This window comes from Myxine glutinosa, chromosome 12 (genome assembly GCF_964187855.1).
Source record: "Myxine glutinosa chromosome 12, kmMyxGlut1.1, whole genome shotgun sequence".
Taxonomy (NCBI): Eukaryota; Metazoa; Chordata; class Myxini; order Myxiniformes; family Myxinidae; genus Myxine; species Myxine glutinosa.
The window spans coordinates 51,408,896-51,422,859 of NC_136272.1; the positions used below are offsets into that span (position 1 = coordinate 51,408,896).

Genomic DNA, 13,964 nt, shown 5'->3' on the forward strand with positions numbered 1-13,964 from the left:
CGGCCAGGTGAGGCCGCAGGTGGGCTCTGGGAGCCGGTAGTAGTTGTTGTGGATGGGGCCCGAGGATCCGGAGGACGGACCCGGGTAGCCCAGTGCCAGAGGGCACCGAGTGGGGTGACAGAGCCAGGAGGGGCCTGCCCCAGTTAGATAGGTTAGGGTGAGGAGCTAGGTAAGCTCGGGTGGCAACTGCAGTGGTGGAGGTGTGCAGGTGGGTAGACCCACTGGGAGAGGTACACGCCACAGCCCAGAAATTGTGCGAGGGCACCGGGAGATGAATCGGGGGAGTGAGACCCCAAATTGAAAAGCACCACAGTTTGGCCAATGGGAATTGGTTTTTAGAACCCATAGTGTAAGAGGGCCAATGGTTTGGCCGGAGAAAGACCCCGGGTAGTGTAAAGTGTGTTAAAATCATTTAGAGGATAGTTAGGATGAAGGATCTCCTCGCACCATCTGCATCCACTCACCTGAGGTGACAGGTACTCCACACCATGCCATGTTTAATTATTTTTACTGTGCAAATGTTTGGAATGTGAGACGCATCATGACGTGGGTGTGACATTGTGCGTAATTCCATCTCTTCCTCCTTATGAGGATTGATGATGAATTGATGATGGCAAATTTTTGAAGTAGAGGGATTGTGGTGACGAATTTGGTATAGGGGAAATATGGGGAAGACGTGACAGTAGTGACGAATTGTTAATGTGTAGGTTTTGTACATATGGGGTAAGGGCAAGGGTGGGCTAGGTAACAGGGGGGTGACGTACGGTAGGGACGAGCTTTCTCACTTCGCCCTCCGTACGCATTTCGCCTTGCATTGCCTTATTGATGTGTACCCTTGTGACCTTACCCCTCGCTCAATTGTCTTTCTTTTGTCTCCCACATGACCTGTGCGCCGTTGGGCGCCGAGGGGAGCGTGCGTGGGTCGGCCATTGTGCGCCCGAAATTCCCAGAACCAGCTGTCTGCATCGATGCACCACATTATGGACCACATGCCTGTGGCCGAGCACCACTTATGGACCCCATGGGTTGGGGCATGGCCCCTCTGCTGGAACCGGCCAAGAGGGCCCGAAATCTTGCTGGCGGACCTTGGCCACAGGGCACCGATGCCCCACAGGTGAACCACACATAGTCGGCCCTGTGGGTCATAAATAAAATAAATAAGGACACATTGGGCACACTTTATTGCAAATAGGCCGCCAGTAAGCAAAGCAAAAGAGATTGACAACATCTGGAAGACAAATAATAATAACCAGCAGAGGGAGCCGAAGAGCAAGAGACACCTGCAGGGTTAGGGGTTGTTTGGTTATTTTTATTCATGAACAGTGATGACTGTGCACCGATTGGTGCTTGAGGGTGCTTTGGTGCGTTTTTGGGTGCTTTAATGGTGCATTGATGCAGAACAGACTGTCTCCCCCCCAAGAAAGAACAATTACAGGTCCTGGGTTAGTTTTGTAAATAAAAATAGCGTCAGTGTAAATAATGCTGCCCACCGTCAGTGTATAGTTTGAAGACCATTCCGCAATTCGGTTAACTGTGGGCGTAAGTCTGTTAGGCAGGGTGCAATGGAGCAGCGGGACACATTTATTTATGTTTTAAAACTGTCGCACTCAGGGTCAGGTTAAAAGTAGAGGGAACTACACCTACGTGCCACACTAAGGTAAAAGTAATAGGCCCGGGACGTGCCTAAGGGGAGGAGGGTGCAGTGTTGTGGATATGAGAATGTTTTTTTATTTTGTTGTTGTGGTAAAATGTTGTTGTAAAAGGTTGTTGTAAAATATCACCCCTCCTCCCTCCGTTTGTGGTTGTATAAAGGTCAAAGGGCGTTTCCGTAGTTAGTCCATAAAACATACATGCAGGACACGATATATCCTTTCTTTTGACAGTTATATCCTTATTATGTGTATTAGCGTAAGGCTGTGTCTTCCATTAATTGAAATACTCCATTGCACCAGTGAAAGAGATAGATTCCCTACCATTCCCCCCTTTCCGTCAATTGCAATTCAAAGCGCCTTCCGCATTTTGGTCGGTTTTTCCCTCCAATAACCGCCATTGACCACGAGGCTCGAGTCGGGGAAGGAAGGCGTGTCTCCACCTCGTCATAGAGGGGAGGAGTGAGCCCGCCCCACTCGACCAACCATGAGCCAGGGGTTCGGCTAGAGAGGGCGGAGGAAGAGCGATCGGGGAGGGTCGCAAAGGTTGAGGGGCGGGGGCCTATATAACCCAAGGAAGGGCGTGTCCAAAAAGAGATGCGTTTTTACAGAGGAGAGCAGAAGACAGAAAGGCCTGGAGTTGGACTTTGAGTTGGTCTGAGTTGGTTGGGAGTCGGTCGTCAAGTGCAGAGTGGTGAAGAGTCAGTCAGTAGAGGTGGTGGTCAAGTGGTTGCGTTGGTTGCGGTGAGGAGTCGGTGGTAAAGAGTGAGGGACCAAGAAAGAGAGAGAAAGAGTCCTGAAGCAAGAGAGGAAGTTGTTGGACTGGGTGGGACTAAGGAAGGAGAGAGAACCCGTCACACCAATCCCCCAAGCTCCGCGTTGGCTCCACCAAGCGTTCAGCTCCACCAAGCTCCGCGTTGGCTCCACCTAGCGTTCAGCTCCACCAAGCTCCGCGTTGGCTCCACCGGGCGTTCGCCTCCAGCCATCCACCTCCTGCAATTCCCCGTGTGAGTCGTCTTTGTTCGTTTTGTCCTGGGTAGTTAATTAAGTCTGTATAAGCTAGTATTTTCCCTGTGTCACCTGCGTCTTATGTGCTTGTAAATAAACTTGATTGCTCCTTTTTGCTTGTGTGTGTAAATAATAAACCCCATTACTCGTCTGTACGTCTTCTCGTTTTAATTCCTTTTCCTCTTACATTGCGTCGCTTTTGTCTTTTCCCTCATTGAGCAGCTAGGGTGCGATACGGCCAAAGTCTGGGTGAATCGGGTGAGTTTTGTTAGGTCGCGGTCTTACACCACCGCTCGGTCTATAACATCTAACCGCGATCTATAACATTATTATAGAGTAGTTGCCTTTACCTGATCAAGCGATGCATTTGCTTGTTGAACTGAACGAAGGGACATTTCCCCTTGCCAGAGGAAATTTTAGTTGGAATGGACTTCTCCATTAAAAATAGCTGACCTGAAATCATTCCAAAGCTCTTTGGGTGACTCGTCCGGTGATAATATTTCCATAATCATTTTACTATGCTGCCCTGATTCCATGAACATTTGCTTAATGAAAGGTAAACACTCGACGAGATTTTTATCCCATGCTATTTATAATAAATGGAGAGATATTGTAATTGGCTACGTATGTCTGTTCGTCCGTCTGTTCGCCCGTCTGTCTGTTCGCCCGTCTGTCTGTTCGCCCGTCTGTCTGTTCGCCCGTCTGTCTGTTCGCCCGTCTGTCTGTCTGTTCGCCCGTCTGTCTGTTCGTCCGTCCATCTATCTGTCCTTCATGCAATCATCACATAGCAAAAAGGTGCGAGAGCAGTATCATTTTTGGCCACGCCCCTGTGACCTTAGGTAGGGATCAAAAGGTCAAATGCCATAAAATGCAATTGCAGGTACATTTAAAACATTTTTAAAATAAAACTTTGTTTATGCAATCAACATTGGGAGACGCATCAAATATGCAATGATTCTTTTAAAATCTGACCCCTGGTTCACGCTCCAGGGGGTGGGGACTGAAGGTCACAAGGGTCAAAAAGGAATTTTTTTTTTTTTAACTCAAAATTTGATATTGGGCCATTCCTGGTGGAATTTGCCATCTTTCAACTTTTCTTTAGGTGGAAATGGTGGGGATTTTGGATGGCCTGCCATCGACGTCCTTATCGTTTATATTTAATTTTGGCTTTAATATCCAGTTCAACAGAGACTTTGTCATGATCACCAATGCCTGATACGATGTGGCAGTATCTACAATATTTGGGTTTGCTGTCAGTAGGAGATCCAGGATGTTACTTGACCATCCTTGCAGGTTCAACCACCATTTGTTCTCAAGAGTTTTCCCCCATCAATTGAAGAAAGAAGATCATAGGCATGTCTGTCTACTTCCTTCCCTCGAGTACAACCTCTTCCAGTCAATGTCTAGAAGGATGAAATATTATCCAAGCAGAATATTGTGGCCATTTTCAGAATGAGTCAGTTTCGAAAGTAGCTCCTCAAGCCCTTCAAAGGTTGAATCAGGTGATCTCTAGAATGAACCGACATACAGTGCATTCAGAAAGTATTCAGACCTTCACTTTTTTCACATTTTGTTATGTTGCAGCCTTATGCTGAAATCGTTTAAATTCATTTGTTCCCTCATCAATCGACACTCAATACCCCATAATGACAAAAAGAAAACAGGATTTTAGAAAGTTTTGCAAATTTATTAAAAAGAAAAAACTGAAATATTACATTTACATAAGTATTCAGACCCTTTGCTATGACACTTGAAATTTAGCTCAGGTGCCTCACATTTCTCTTGATGATTGTCTCTGAGATGTTTCTACACCTTGATTGGAGTCCACCTGTGGTAAATTCAATTGATTGGACATGATTTGGAAAGGCACACACCTGTCTATATAAGGTCTCACAGCTGACAATGCATATCAGAGCAAAAACCAAGCCATGAGGTCGAAGGAACTTCCTGCAGAGCTCAGAAACAGGATTGTGTCGAGGCACAGATTTGGGGAAGCCTACAAAAAAATTTCTGCTGCATTGAAGGTTCCCAAGAGCACAGTGGCCTCCATAATTCATAAATGGAAGAAGTTTGGAACAACCAGGACTCTTCCAAGAGCTGGCCGCCCGGCCAAACTGACTTATCAGGGGAGAAGGGCCTCCTTGCTAATAGAGGTGACCAAGAACCCGATGGTCACTCTGGCTGAGCTCCAGAGATCCTGTGTGGAGATGGGAGAAACTTCCAGAAGGACAACCATCGCTGCAACACCCCACCGATCTGGGCTTTATGGCAGAGTGGCAAGACGGAAGCCTCTCCTCACTGAAAGACACATGAAAGCCCGCCTGGAGTTTGCAAAAAAGCACTGTGAGCAATAACTCACATCCTGCCATTAACGTTGCTGGTGAGGCACATGTGGTGGTGTGCTTAATGCCCTGTAGTGCATGAGGATCTGTAGTAGGGCTGTTTGAAACGTACAACATTGAGATAGGTGCGTTCGAATTCCATTCTTGAGGTTTTGGTTAAACCTTTCCACCCCTCAATTGGCCTGTGGGTGGTACCAGGAACCCGATGGTCACTCTGATGACGTCACTCTCAGACTGTGAGAAACAAGTTTGTGTGGGCTTTCATGTGTCTTTCACTGAGGAGAGGCTTCTGTCTGGCCACTCTGCCATAAAGCCCAGATCGGTGGAGTGTTGCAGTGATGGTTGTCCTTCTGGAAGTTTCTCCCATCTCCACACAGGATCTCTGGAGCTCAGCCAGAGTGACCATCGGGTTCTTGGTCACCTTTCTTGCCAAGGCCCTTCTCCCCAGATTGCTCAGTTTGGCCGGGCGGCCAGCTCTAGGAAGAGTCCTGGTTGTTCCAAACTTCTTCCATTTAAGAATTATGGAGGCCACTGTGCCCTTGGGAACCTTCAATGCAGCAGAAATTGTTTTGTAGGCTTCCCCAAATCTGTGCCTCGACACAATCCTGTTTCTGAGCTCTGCAGGCAGTTCCTTCGACCTCATGGCTTGGTTTTTGCTCTGAAATGCATTGTCAGCTGTGAGACCTTTTATAGACAGGTGTGTGCCTTTCCAAATCATGTCCAATCAATTGAATTTACCACAGGTGGACTCCAATCAAGGTGTAGAAACATCTCAAAGATGATCAAGAGAAATGGGAGGCACCTGAGCTAAATTTCAAGTGTCATAGCAAAGGGTCTGAATACTTATGTAAATGTAATATTTCAGTTTTTTCTTTTTAATAAATTTGCAAAACTTTCTAAAATCCTGTTTTCTCTTTGTCATTATGGGGTATTGAGTGTAGATTGGTGAGAGGAAAAAATGAATTTAAATGATTTCAGCATAAGGCTGCAACATAACAAAATGTGAAAAAAGTGAAGGGGTCTGAATACTTTCTGAATGCACTGTACAGGGGTTTGCTTCCCCAAATGTTGAGTCGAAGTCATTGAGCTCTTCTGATTCCTGATTTATGCATTGAAATGAAAACCCCTCTGCCATAAGTATTCCTGTCCTTCCTGAAAGTTGATAAGAAGAGGGGAATATTTCAGCACGAGTGTAGGGATAATCCAAATGAGACTCATCAGGCCTACAAATCACAATGTTGGGCATTTGGCTATTGCGCCGGTGATGGCTCACCTACTCTTCACAAATCACCTCTTGGTAGTTGCGCCACAACAAGAATGAATGGATAACCAAGACAATGGCGTCCTCAAAACAAAGTCAAGGGTTCACCGTACTCTTGTAGATTAACCACCAGGCTTCGACCAAGTACCTCCGATGTAATGCAATAGTTTAAATGTACAGAGTGTCAGCCACAGGTACACATACAGTGGGGAGAACAAGTATTTGATACACTGCCGATTTTGCAGGTTTTCCCACTTACAAAGCACGACAAGGTCTGTAATTTTTATCATAGGTACACTTCAACTGTGGAAGACGGAATCTAAAACAAAAATCCTGAAAATCACATTGTATGATTTTTAAGTAATTAATTTGCATTTTATTGCATGAAATAAGTATTTGATACATCAGAAAAACAGAACTTAATATTTGGTACAGAAACCTTTGTTTGCAATTACAGAGATCAGACGTTTCCTGTAGTTCTTAACCAGGTTTGCACACACTGCAGCAGGGATTTTGGCCCACTCCTCCATACAGATCTTCACCAGATCCTTCAGGTTTCGGGGCTGTCGCTGCGCAACACAGACTTTCAGCTCCCTCCAAAGATTTTATATTGGGTTCAGGTCTGGAGACTGGCTAGGCCACTCCAGGACCTTGAGATGCTTCGTACGGAGCCACTCCTTAGTTGCCCTGGCTGTGTGTTTCGGGTCGTTGTCATGCTGGAAGACCCAGCCACGCCCCATCTTCAATGCTCTTATTGAGGGAAGGAGATTGTTGGCCAAGATCTCGCGATACATGGCCCCATCCATCCTCCCCTCAATACGGTGCAGTCGTCCTGTCCCCTTTGCAGAAAAGCATCCCCAAAGAATGATGTTTCCACCTCCATGCTTCACGGTTGGGATGGTGTTCTTGGGGTTGTACTCATCCTTCTTCTTCCTCCAAACACGGCGAGTGGAGTTTAAACCAAAAAGCTCTGTTTTGGTCTCATCAGACCACATGACCTTCTCCCATTCCTCCTCTGGATCATCCAGATGGTCATTGGCAAACTTCAGACGGGCCTGGACATGCGCTGGCTTGAGCAGAGGGACCTTGCGTGCGCTGCAGGATTTTAATCCATGACGGCGTAGTGTGTTACTTATGGTTTTCTTTGATACTGTGGTCCCAGCTCTCTTCAGGTCATTGACCAGGTCCTGCCGTGTAGTTCTGGGCTGATCCCTCACCTTTCTCATGATCGTTGAGGCTCCACGAGGTGAGATCTTGCATGGAGCCCCAGACCGAGGGAGATTGACTGTCATCTTGAACTTCTTCCATTTTCTAATAATTGCGCCAACAGTTGTTGCCTTCTCACCAAGCTGCTTGCCTATTGTCCTGTAGCCCATCCCAGCCTTGTGCAAGTCTACAAATTTGTCCCTGATGTCCTTAGACAGCTCTCTGGTCTTGCCCATTGTGGAGAGGTTGGAGTCTGATTGAGTGTGGACAGGTCTGGAGACGGCTTTGCGGTCGGTCTTTGCGGTCTTTGTGGTCGGAGACGGTCTGGAGACGTCTTTTATGCAGATAACGAGTTCAAACAGGTGCAGTTAATACAGGTAATGAGTGGAGAATGGGAGGGCTTCTTAAAGAAAAAACTAACAGGTCTGTGAGAGCCGGAATTCTTACTGGTTGGTAGGTGATCAAATACTTATTTCATGCAATAAAATGCAAATTAATTACTTAAAAATCATACAATGTGATTTTCAGGATTTTTGTTTTAGATTCCGTCTTCCACAGTTGAAGTGTACCTATGATAAAAATTACAGACCTTTACGTGCTTTGTAAGTGGGAAAACCTGCAAAATTGGCAGTGTATCAAATACTTGTTCTCCCCACTGTATGTGTATCAAAGCAACAAAGATATCCAGAATCTAATTATAATTACAGCTAATTTCCCAAATTCATTCAGTATTACCTTTGGCTAATTTTAAAATATAATCAATCCCTTTGCTTCTAAGGCAGCTTAATTGTATAAAATGTATTTAAAACAAGTAGAGCTACATTCAAAGTACACCGCCCCCATGCAAAGTAAATTAATTATATATCCTCTAGCACGCAACATTGCCGGGGCAACTACGGCGCCCAGTGATGCCACACTGCAGCACATGGAGATGGAATTGGGAGGGAGCGGTGTACAATAATTGATTGACTGATTAATCGTGTAATTAAATTAATGATTAATAATTATTAATTAATAATTAATAGAATTATAATCGTAAAATAATTGATGTCTTAATCAATTGGCTAATAGCATACCTAAACCACCACTGCTTCATCCGAATCTGTAAATTATTGAAAATTAATTAAGGAATTGATCGAAAAAATTAATAATTAATTGATTAATCAATAAATCAAAAATACCCTTTATCGCCAAATCATTTGGTCATTTTCATGTCCAAATATCAGCTTCCTTGCTCAAAAGGTTCCCAAGATATTTCCGATGAGAAAGAAAATAAATAAGTACTTAATAAATCGATAATTAATTAATTAATTGATTAATCAAAAAAGAAAAAAATACTGTTTTTTCCAAAGCACTTGCTCACTATTGGGCCCAAATTTCAGCTTCCTAGCTCAAAGGATGGCTGAGATACCGCCCGGACAAACAACCAAGCGGAGTGAAAACTGGAGATTGAATAGGAAAGGAGTGGTGTACAATTAATTTATTTCATTATTATAAATGATAATGAAAATGCACAGTAAATCTGAAAACCCACAGCATATGTAGAGAGGAATGAAAGGCACAGCACCTGTCAGAGCACCTGGGACATCCCTGTGCAAACCACAAGCACTAAGGGACCCCACCATAGTAAAACGCACTAGAAACTGATATGTCTTTGCCTGTCCTCCTGTCCGCCTCCCTGTTAGATGTTCCCTCCAGGTCTCTCGCAACTCGCAGGTCTCGTCATATCAGCAAACGGGGAAAAGCAGAACTTTTCATATGTACAATCGGGTAACCTAACTTATCATCACTCAATGGACCCTCTCCTGGAGTTGAGTGCACACACATCAGCAAACGGTGTGGACATTCTAGATTCTATAATTGCAATGACAGTGACATCCTCACCTGAGCCTGTGAGATCTCTCTTCATACCAAGAACACTCCCAGGACATGTGGTTGAGGGAAGAACCATGCTGGTGGCACCGACATGAGAACCGCCAAAGCCATCCAAGAATGAACCTGAAAGCTGCAGCTGCTGCACAAAGACAAGTTCATTCAAATGGAATGGTGATGTCAGAATTACATGAAATATTCAGAGAAATATCAACACCAAATTATCAGGTTCACAATAAGGGCAGCTAAGTCCTAAAACAGGTATGTTAGGGAAGCGTCAATTACCTCAATGTCGGACGACTGTTACAGTCAGTTATTGTTAAAATTAATATTCACAAAATGATTTAGACTTTCATTGACTACTCACAATAAACCCAAGTCTGATAGAGAGAAAAAAAGTCATAATATTTTATTGATTTCTTTTCAGTTGCTTCGGGTTTAGATATTCCAAAGGACAAAGAGTATTTAAAATACTTAACACTCAAATACGCATATACATAACCGAACACAAACATGTGCTGATATAACCACAAATCACTTCCTTGACATCTTTATCGAGAAGAACAAATCAACACCAGCCTGGAATGTGAACACCTGTCGTATTCATATATTTCATGAAGTACACACTGCAGCCACCTGGGAATTGGTCCTTTTAAGGTCTACTTTCACAATTGTTCAATAAATATCTAGGCTGTTCACAATCGTTCAATCAATATCCAAGCTGATCACAATTGTTCAATCAATAACCAGGCTGTTAACAATTGTTCAATCAATAACCAGGCTGTTAACAATTGTTCAATCAATAACCAGGCTGTTAACAATTGTTCAATCAATAACCAGGCTGTTCACAATCGTTCAATCAATATCCAAGCTGATCACAATTGTTCAATCAATAACCAGGCTGTTCACAATCGTTCAATCAATATCCAAGCTGATCACAATTGTTCAATCAATAACCAGGCTGTTAACAATTGTTCAATCAATAACCAGGCTGTTAACAATTGTTCAATCAATAACCAGGCTGTTAACAATTGTTCAATCAATAACCAGGCTGTTAACAATTGTTCAATCAATATCCAGGCTGTTCACAATTGTTCAATCAATAACCAGGCTGTTAACAATTGTTCAATCAACAACCAGGTTGTTAACAATTGTTCAATCACGGTGAGGCTTCCTAAAAAATATAGCGTTATGTAATTTTTGAACGGCCCGATATTGGGGTTTAAAAAATCCGTGACCTTGTGATGTATCAGCTTGTTCTCATATAACCATGGTGGAGGCTGGCATGGGTGAGAGGTGTCTAGTTAATCTTTTAATAGCGAATTAAATGTGTGTTTTTCAATCATGCTGATCATCTTTTAAGAGTGCTCTAAATGCGGGTTTCCAATCGGCTCGTTAACAGATTTTGTTACAGGTTGTGACCACAGTGGGTCATACTGTACTTTTTGCTTCCTATACGTAAACCAGGTTGAATTTATATTTGGGAGCGATCAAGGTAGAGGTCTGTTGCCTATACACCGCCCAAAATAAAGGTATTGTCAGAAGAAAATGTTTCTTGCTTGGAACAAGATCACCATTAGGCTGGGTACTCTGCTATGATATTAAACATAGGGGAAATACCCTTGACGCTCACCTGGTAGAATAAACAGAATACTGCACTGACTAAAGGTATTTTAAACCAATTTCAATGGTTGCTAGAAGACAGCGCAGCATGTAGAATCATACTGACATAATCATAATGCTTTAAACAAACAAACAAAAAAAATACCTGTTTTGGGGGAGTAACCCCCTTCCCCACATCCCACCCCCGCCCCCCATGTCAGAATCTCAATTTTCCAATGCCTTGAACAAACATTGATACATCACGGATGATGAAGGTTGTGGTGATGTTTCACCAAAATTGTGTGTGTAGGTTTTGAGAAAAAAAGCAAATACCTATTTTGGGGGACAAGCCCCCACATAGACCACGATTTTTTTAAATGCCAGGAACAAACTTTGGTACAACACAGGTGATTCAAGTTGTGGTCAAGTTTCATCAGAATTGCATATCTAGTTTCTGAGAAGAAAGCAAATACCTATTTTGGGGGGGGGGGGACGGGGGGGGACGAGGGGGGAACCAGAACCTCCTCCCCCAAAAGACTCTAAGTCCCGGAATACTTTTACAACCCCCAATTCCCTTAGGACACCCAAGACCCCCATGACTCTTTAGACCCCTAAGTCCTTAGAAGACCTTGTAAGACCCCAATGACTGCTACGACCTGCAAAGACCCTTCAAGATCCGTTTGACACTTTGACATCTTTAGATTTCTTCACCCTTTAGACCTTTTACACATTAGACCTTTCGAGTGCCGTCGAGAGAGCAACGGAGCCGAAGGTCCACGGTTATGGCGGAAGACTGGCAGATGGTGGAATAAGCACAACCACAATCCCTGAAGGCTCGTTTTAGGATTCCTTGTGATTACTCAAGCTCTCCCCCTCACTTTTCATGAACTATAAAGACAACTTCATTCATGCCTCATTAAGTCATTACACTCAGAAAACTCTCTTCGCCATTTTGAAAGTACCCAGAATGCATTGCACCACGATGATGTCACGTCCTGCCTTACGTCTTTCCATTTTACAACCACCGAGATTCTAGAACCTTTTCAGTCCACACCACACAAACATTTATAGTCTTCTTTCAAAACAGATTGTACTTTTTTCAGCAAGTCATGCGCAAACTTGACCGACCCAAGGGGTGGGTACTGTGCTACAATATATATACACTCCTCACAATAAGTTAGGGAGACATTATGCATATGACGTCACACACCCTGAGAAACGGAAGTGCGCCCTCGCTCAGAGGGCAAGCACACACAACGCGATGCACGACAGTCACGACTAGATACTTCTACGTTCACGAAAACATAAACATGGTAAATTTCTGCTGCGTTGTTGGGTGTTCTAACCGTAGCAATCGCGACAAGGACGTGTCCTTTTACTGCATTCCCACAGTGTTGGAACATCAAGGCGACCATGCAGCAAAACTGTCAAAAGAACGGCGATAAAAATGGCTGTCCAACATCAAACGCAAGGGGTATGAACCGGAAAAGTCATCACGAGTTTGTTCCGAGCATTTCGTTCGAGGTATGTGTGTAATGCCGACTCGAATTTCGTTGTTTGAATGTCATAAAAAGTGTTTTCGATGCCTTAATTGTGTACCAATTTGTCTGAGTTGTTTAAGTATGAAAATCATGAAATTTAAGGAAAAATTAGACTGACAGTCTAAGTGTATGCCAAAGTGGCAAGCCAGGCGTGGTAAAACATAGCAAGTCTAAAATTAGCTGCGTTGGAACACAAACGCTAAAACAGACGGCTGCATTCATTCATACTCTGAATTAACTGAACGTTAGAGAGGCATCTGGTGATTGTTATTTCCACTAGTAACGAGTGATATTAGTGGTAATCTCAAGCTTTGGAATGGCAAACTTTTTAATTTTGAGGATACCAACAATGTTAGTAGTTAACTAACAAGTAACTTTACTACAGTCGACAGTCTAAGTTATGTTATGACCTGTCTGTCACATCAACATTCCTTGCACCAGCTTGATAGACTTCTTTTTTTTCATGATTGCCATCATAATGGAATAACGTCAAGTCATATCCTCCTCTTTACTTATCCAGAGCATGTGCATGACGTAAAGAAGTGCTGAATATTAAGCGTACAGGAGTTGACATGCGACTTAACTTCACAATCATGCTAAAATTAGTGACTCATCAAATTATCTTGAGATATACTTCATGGTGAAGAAACTAATCAAAATAAGGTAAGTGAAGTCCAGTATTTACTGTATGTTATGCCTTTGCATAACATACATTCCGTAACAATTTGACATAATTTTGTTCCACTTTTTTGTCTCACATTTTACAGGAAAGCCAGCCGACCTACATGATATCGCCAACCCTGACTGGGCACCTACACAGAAGATGGGCTACACCAGCTGTCACTCCTCTTCGGTGTCAGCGTTTCACCGATATGAGCGATCACAGCAGCCTAACAGGAAGGCAGACAACATGGCTACTGCAGCAATACTGCTAGAACTACACAATGCAAATCCTGAGCAGTGCCCCATTCATGAGCAGATTCCACCTGTTGGAGGGACTGAAATCCAAACGGAACTGTCTTTCAGAGACATTCGTGCACTGGAAAAAAACGTGGAGGAACTACAGAAGGACAATATTGCCCTCAGAACTCGTGTGTGACCTGGAAGAAAAGATAAGAGCAACAGGTCTGCAGGAAGAACACTTTCAGAACAACGATGCAAAACTCCGATTTTACACGGGACTTCCTTCTTGGGCAATTTTTTTGCTACTCTTCACGTTTCCATCATGTGCTCTCCCAACGTGTAAAAAACTCACAAAGTTTGGTCAAGTGCTAATGTTCCTCATGAAGTTGCGATTGAACATTTTTGACGAGGAGCTAGCTTACAGATTCGGAGTCAGCCAGTCAACTGTTTCACGAAACTTCCACCGCGTTCTTCAAGTAATGTTTGTAAAGACTCAGTCGCTGATACACTGGCCCAGTCGTGACGCTCTACGTCTCAGTATGCCATCATCGTTCAGGAAATTTTTCAGGAAATGTGCAGT

At 43.7% G+C, this 13,964-nt stretch overlaps 1 protein-coding gene across 2 annotated transcripts in view; it reads right to left on the reverse strand.

Moving 5' to 3' along the window:
* Nucleotides 1-13,964, reverse strand: part of LOC137437821 (transcription factor EC) — a 244,658-nt gene that overhangs the window by 29,917 nt on the left and 200,777 nt on the right. For both annotated transcript variants that reach the window (XM_078766816.1, XM_068132476.2), the window contains one exon: nucleotides 9,351-9,480. In XM_078766816.1, coding sequence (XP_078622942.1) covers nucleotides 9,351-9,480 — 130 coding nt within the window. The remainder of the gene's footprint in view (nucleotides 1-9,350; nucleotides 9,481-13,964) is intronic.